The sequence below is a fragment of the Microcaecilia unicolor genome, chromosome 2 (assembly GCF_901765095.1).
Source record: "Microcaecilia unicolor chromosome 2, aMicUni1.1, whole genome shotgun sequence".
Taxonomy (NCBI): Eukaryota; Metazoa; Chordata; class Amphibia; order Gymnophiona; family Siphonopidae; genus Microcaecilia; species Microcaecilia unicolor.
Genome location: NC_044032.1, coordinates 448,277,135 through 448,284,352, shown reverse-complemented (window position 1 = coordinate 448,284,352; position 7,218 = coordinate 448,277,135). Strand labels below are relative to the sequence as shown.

Sequence of the window (7,218 nt, the reverse complement as noted above, 5' to 3'; positions counted from 1 at the left end):
CTCTTATGCTTCTCAGTTTCTCGCTTTAACATCCTTTTTCAATCTTTAACTATGCTTCGCTACTCCTACTCACCAGAATGGCTACTGTTTTGATTTTATCATCTTCTCCAACTGTTCACTCTCCAGTTTTTGCTCCTCAGCTCTTCTCTGACCATCATCTCATAACATAGTAACATAGTAGATGACGGCAGAAAAAGACCTGCATGGTCCATCCAGTCTGCCGAACAAGATAAACTCATATTTCTCTCATATAATGGCAATGAGTACTTTCATAGGACTAAAGTTCTGTGAAGTGCATTCAAGTTTTTTTAATTTTTAGAAGTTTTTTAAGCAAAAGGGGAAAAAACCTCTGAAAGAAGCCCAACCACCAACCCAAAAGATCGTTAGTAAAAACAAGGGTTGAGGAAAATCAATGGGCTGTTTTATCTTCACTGGCACTAAAAAAACCCCCCATATTTCTTTAGATATAGATATAAAAATGCAAACTTCACAGAACTGACTTAAGATGGATCCCCCAAAAAAGTGAAAAATAAGACGTGCCTAATATTATTGGTCTCCCACGCCTATCCTCTTGTTCATTTCCTTACCACCCCCCTTTGCCTCTCCTATATGGTTCCACCATCCCAGCTTCTCCCTTCTTCCAACCCTTCTAGCCCAGCATCTACTCCCTTTCTCCTCTCCCCACCCTCCCAGCAACTTTCTGTCCCTTCTATCTTTCCTGTTGCTCCCTCCCCCAGTGGCCAGCATTTCTCCCTCCCACCCATAGTCCCTCATTCCCTTCTGCCTCTGGATCTAATATCTCCCTCCTTCCCCCCTCCTATGCAGCATTTCTCCTTCCCTCTCCACCCTCATGTTCAACGTTGTTCCCTTTTTCCTCTTCCCCCTCTCCCATTGTCCACCATCTCTCTCTCCCTTGTATCCCAAATCTAACATCTCTCTCCCCCCCTGCAGCATCTCTCCATCCCCTCCACCACCGTGTCCAACATTTCTCCCTCATCCCTCTCTCCCCTGTGCAGCATTTCTCCCTTCCTCCCAGGTCCAACATTTCTTCTCTTGTCCTTCACCCCTCCTGTCCTGTGCATCTTTCCTTCCCTCCCACCCTGCTCTACATCTAACAATTATCTCTCCCTCTCTCCTCCCATGTCCAACAATGATCCCTCTCTTCTACATGCCCATGCATCTGAGGGACCACTTCAGCACCTAAGCAAGTATGTTGCTGTGATGCAATACTTGTCACAAAGTTGCACTTAACAGAGGCAGTTGAAAAGGGCCCATGTGTCACGCATGGTTTCAGCAGGCAACAGGAGAGGACCCTCTCAGGGCATTCGAAGACCAGCTCCTGCCTATTTCATCTTTGGGATCCTAGTGATATACATCCACCACAGGTAGGTAAGGGTGTAGTGGCTGTACCCAGGAGCCCCTATACTCTGAGGAAGCCTAGAGCCCCCCCCCCCCCCCCATTCCTTTTTCTGTTAAAAAGGAACAATGAGGGGGGAAAAAAGAAGAGCAATTAGCCAAAATCCTGAGTGGTATAGAACAAGTAAATTGCTTTTTTTTACTTGTTCCAAAAGCACAAAGAGTAGGGGACACTCGAGAAAGTTACATGGAAATGCTTTTAAAACAAATAGGAGGCAGTATTTTTTCACTCAACAAATGGTAAAGCATGCCACAGCTTAACTAGAGGTGGTGGTAACAGCTGTCAGCATATCTGGGTTTAAAAAAAGGTTTGGACACATTCCTGGACAAAAATTCCATGGTCTTTTGCGACAGACATGGAAAGCAACTGCTTGCCCTGGGAGTTGTAGTATTGTGTTGCCAAGTACTCATTACCTGGCTGGGCCACTGTTTTGGAAAACAGGATACTAGGCTAGATGAACCACTGGTCTGACCTAGTATGGCTACACATGTTCTAAATAGAGATGGATTGGGTAGGCAGTGTGTGTGTATTTGGGGGGGGGGGGGGGGGCTCACACATGCTTAGCAAGTCCTTTCTGAGTTATAGAAGGGCTAATCCATCTATGTTGCCATACTGGCTTACTCATCTTATTTGTCCTTGGAGAATTAAGGGTTGCTGGTTTTGGAATAATTTCCTAAATTATTCCAGACCTTGATACCTCTGAAGATTATTAGGGCATGAAAGATGCTGCAACTACAATTTTGATTTGACTAAATTAGTTAATAGACTGCACCAGGAAGGCAATATAGGGCAAATACAATCAGTAGCTCCTGCTCTCAGACACAGAAAACAAAAAGGCACCTAGAGACTAGCTTAAGATGGGCTGACTCTAAAGGAGGAAAGGGAATTAGTCCCCTCAGAGCCACTAATACTCCACTGGGAGCCTGGGCCTATAGACATCCCAGGATCAGTGTACTGCACATCATCCGCTGAAGACAGCACATGATCCTTGTAAAGGTGAAGTCAGCTTTGAGCTTTTGTTTTCCTCTCTCCAGCTGTTGACAGGGGATAGACTATCTGGCATAGACAATATGGAAAGATTGGCGGAACCATTCTAGTTCCCTTAGAGAATAAGCTCTGCTATTGTGTGTTCAGAATTGTCTTGACATAATCCAGGCAAAATGTTGCTATAGAAGAATCCCACTGCACCCCCCCCCCCCTTATTCCATATAAAGGTGAGAACACTTTACAGTAACACTAAAAGGTAATCAGAATTATATTTTCTCTTTGGTTTTTTCATTTACATAGTTTCTACTCTGTATGATTGATTGATCCATATTTATAAACCTTGTATTCTAGCAGTTGTAGGTTTTCAACATGGTACATTAACAGCAGTACTTAGACCCATAAATGGAAAGTGTGGATAAGTAAAAAAAATAAAAAAAAACTACTCAGCTTTCCCAACCCACATATAGTGCTATGCTTATTTCTATATAGATATAGCTCAAGTCTTTCCCTTGCTAGGAAAAAAACCAGTTATAACAAAAAAAATCTTTATTTTCTTTTCCTGTACCAGGAAAATATTTACAAAATTTACAAAGAATAAAAGTTTAGATTTCTTAATCAGTACTATGCCCCTGTTTGACTTTTTTCTTCTTTTTCTTTTTCTCAGGCTGTGCTTGCTCTGCCAGGACCGTTTCCATTTCTGTTGGTCCATGCTCTTCAATTTCGTCATCACCCATTTCATCCTCCACCTGATGCTTCTTTTTTTTCTTCTTCTTCTTTGTTTCTGTTACCTCTGATACTCCATTCTCTTCAATCTCAACCTCTTCAACCTGATGCTTCCTTTTCTTCTTCTTTGGTTCCATTTCAGTTTCATCATCGACCTAAAAAAAAAAAAAAGGGGGGGGGGGGGACGGGACAAGGAGAAAAAGGGAGAAACCAAATTTGGTTATGACTACCTACCAAAACATTATTCCTACATTTTCCATACTCAAAACACAAACTTGAAACGTTCTAAAGGCCAGCAAGTTTTCTTCATAGCACTGACACCAGTCTGTTCCAGGGCCCGGCTGCTGCTCCACATCAAACAGCTGCGACTGTTGCTACAGTATTCATAGCTCCTGGGGACTCCTCCCAGCTATTACTTTATACTGACACCTGCTGGCTGAAAATTTCTGCAGAAGCCAAGATCTGAGAGCCCTGGCCAAGGGCTGTCCCTATAATAGCCAGGCTAGGCAACGCATTATAAGTGAGGGAAATGCATTGTCATTATGAATCTCTTTGGGATTGGGGAAAATCCACTTTCTGGGATAAGCAGTATAAAATGTTTTGTACATTTTTGGGATCTTGCCAGGTATTTGTGACCTGGATTGGCCACTGTTGGAAACAGGATGCTGGGCTCGATGGACCTTTGGTCTTTCCCAGTACGGCAATACTTATGGGAGCCCAAAGAAGCAGAAGTAAAACTGCAAATCCAAACATCTTTGGATACACAATTTACTTTGGTTCCCCCCCTGAAGACAGAGGGGGACCAAAGTAAATGAAATATCAATTGGATAAGTATAGATGATCCTTGGTGGTAAGGATTAAAGTCAGATGGCAGCATAAGATCTGCAGTGGTTTGGTAGAATGGGCAGACTGCACAGGCTCTGCTGTCTTCATCTGCCATGCTGTTTATCTAGCTGCATTACGTTGTTCTGCATCAAATAAAATTAAAATTTCATCTGCCACATCCCAAATAACCCCCCCCCCCCCCCCCCCCAAAAAAAAAGGTCTTGTACTAATTGGAGTAGCCTTTTAAATCCATCTTTAAACCTCCAACCCTTCCACAAAGTGGCTTCCAAATCTCATAGGAATCACCTATAATACAGTGAGTGCAGTGACACACATTAGGAAGAATAACCCAAAATTCCAGACATCTACATTAGCAGTCTAGGTATCATGGACTGTATGTTCAGCTCTGTGCACGACAGCCAAAAACGCAAAAAATGTTAGGAATTATTCTTTATTCCTTGTATTATAATATAAAGAATACCATAATGCTTCTATCACTCCCTATTGAGACCGCACCTTGGCTAATCTGTGCAATTCTATTGTCACCATTTCAAAAAACAATATAGTGCAATTAAATAGAGAAACGTGACCAAAATGATCAACTGGACAGAACGACTCAAACAAATGGCTAAAGTTAGGGTTCTTTGGCTTAGAGGGGAATGGTTGAGGTGGGATACCTTGAGAAACGTGGAACAGGTTTACTCTTTCAAAAAGTACAAACACTAGGGGACATACCATAAAGCTATAGTAATATTTTCTCCTATTTTATTTTGAAAATATTTTTTCACTCTGCAGAGTTGAGCTCTGGAACTCACTGCCAGAGGATATGGTAAAAACAGCTAGCATAAACATAGCCCTGGAGAAGGTTGTATGGAACCTTAGCACATAAGACCAAGGGTCTATCAACCCCCGCATCCTGTCTCAGACAGTGGCCAATCCAGGCTTCAAGAACCTGGCAACCCCCCCCCCCCCCCCCCCCCCCAAAAAAAAAAAAAAAAAAAACAATTTTTTTAATAAATGCTCAATGGACTTTTCCTTCAGGAATCTGTCCAAACCCCCCTTAAAACCAGCTGCTGTCACTACATTCTCCGGCAATGAGTTCCAGAGTCCAACTACACGCTGAGTAAAGAAAAACTCTCTCCTATTTGTTTTAAATCTACCATATTCTAGCTTCATCTTGTATCCCCTGGTTCTATTATTGTTTGAAAGTGTAAACAAACGCTTCACATCTGTCCGCTCTACTCTGCTCATTATCTTGTAGATAATCTCCGCCAGATACTTGTAATCTGGATTATCCAGTTGTTAGGAGGAAACTGGACTAGATGGACCTTTGGTCTGACCTAGGGGGAGAGGCCCAAAGGAAACCAGGCTTGTAACATTTCACTTAGACCAGTTTTAGCTAGTTTAGCACGCACATGATTGTGCATTATGGTCTTGGTGATGCACAGAAAGGAGTGCCTACCTATAATGTTCATAATTTTCTAGGAGGTCTGAGCTGTTGTTGCATGAGGGCAACTTATTGATGGGAGCAGTCTGCTAGCATTTTTTAAAATAGTATCTGCATGCATGTGTGTACGAAATATGCCATCTGCAAATATTTATGTGCATGTTCCACCTGTCAGAAAGCAGTTTGCGTGCATTTTTAAAAAAGTATCTGCATGTTGGGAAATGTGTCTATGTTCCGCACATAGTACCGTGGAACAATAAAATTAATCCCCTTGAACACATATGATGTTGGACACACACATGACTTAGCAGTTGTTCCTAGTCTAACTTTTTATTTTCTTGTGGAGAATATTGATACTTATCACCAGACCATTCTGTGTATGTGCTAGGTACCATCTCTACCAGGCTGCAAGTTGATTTTCCACTTATTTGCATGTGATTTCCTTTCAGCATTGATCGCTATTCCACATTTGTTAAGCTAACAGTAGCTATTTACATATGTGGATGTTAATGGCGACTTTTAAGCATCTCACCACACCCCATGCGTGGCAAATCTTACATCAAAAACCACCACCTCCCTCAGCCCAGGAGCCCATGGAACACAAAAACCTTATAAAAGCAAAGGGCAGTATCTGCTTAACCCTCTGATGCCTCAGGTATTTAAGCCTGAGGACAGGAAAATATCTACTGCACCTTCAAGCTACTACTAAAAAACAGGTATGAGCTAAACACAAAATCCCCTCTCACCATCACAGATCTTGGGACAGGGAGAAACCTAGGGAGGAAAGAACAGGGCACCAGTACTGGGTTGTAACCTAAGCTGTTCTATTTCCTTTATATTTTTTCCAGTCCAACAGATGTTGAAAAGAAAATTATGTTTAAATCTTTTTTATTCAAAAGAAACCAGCAAAATGCAATACAGCGTTGGTATTTTCTAACATATATAACTTGCTTTATCAAACCCCCCTCCCCTCCCCCGCCTCCATTTACCCTCCACCACCTTCCCACCGCTCCCCCCTCTCTCTGCACCCCCCCCGCACAGGAGTTGTAGTCTGTAGGTGCAAGCAGTGAAGGAAGCCAATATTCCCCTAGTTTAAGATTCTGCTCCTGGCTGCTGGTTGTAAAGTGTTCCAAAAGTTCGCCCACGTCTTCTGAAGTTGTTCCCCTTCCTTAGAGGACATATCCGGGATTCCGCGTCTTTCCAACTTCAAAAGTTCTGTCATTTGGGTTCTCCATGCTCCCATGGATGGGCCTTTATTTTCTCGCCAGTGCAACAATATGGTTCTCTTACCCATCAGCATGGCTCTCTGCAGGAATGCGCAAAAGCCAGGAGGGACTGGGCATGCGTATTTGAACTCCCCAAATAACATCATAGGCTGTCTCTTAATTGTATGGCCCCAGTACCTCTGTAGCTCACCAAGCACCTGGGCCCAAAACAGGCCAACTTGTGGGCAACATCAAAACATATGTCCTAATGTTGCTGGGGCTTGATCGCACCACGGACATGTGTTTGAGCTCCCAATGCCTGCCTTGAAGGCTCGTTCTGGCGAAATGTACAGCCGGAGAGTAAATTTGTATTGCATCTCCCAATATCGACTGAAGACGGAACCTTTTTGTATGGAGATCAGGACTCTGCGCAGGATCTCTTCCGTTACTTCTGGCGTCAAGTCTCTGGCCCAGCGTTGCGCTCCTGTGTGATAGTCTATGTCTTCAGCAGTGTCTTGTAAAAATCTGTGATGGAATTTGAGAGGTATCAAGTTCTGTGCCCCCAAAGACAGTGCTGTGCTTAATGTATCCTGAACATCTTCACTCAGGTTGGT

The 7,218-nt window shown here is 43.0% G+C and overlaps 1 protein-coding gene across 2 annotated transcripts in view; it reads right to left on the bottom strand.

The window, feature by feature from the left end:
* Positions 1–2,932: 2,932 nt before the first annotated feature.
* Positions 2,933–7,218, bottom strand: part of NOP56 (NOP56 ribonucleoprotein) — a 46,896-nt gene continuing 42,610 nt past the window's right edge. For both annotated transcript variants that reach the window (XM_030190917.1, XM_030190918.1), the window contains exon 12: positions 2,933–3,282. In XM_030190917.1, coding sequence (XP_030046777.1) covers positions 3,016–3,282 — 267 coding nt within the window. In that variant the 3' untranslated portion in view covers positions 2,933–3,015. The remainder of the gene's footprint in view (positions 3,283–7,218) is intronic.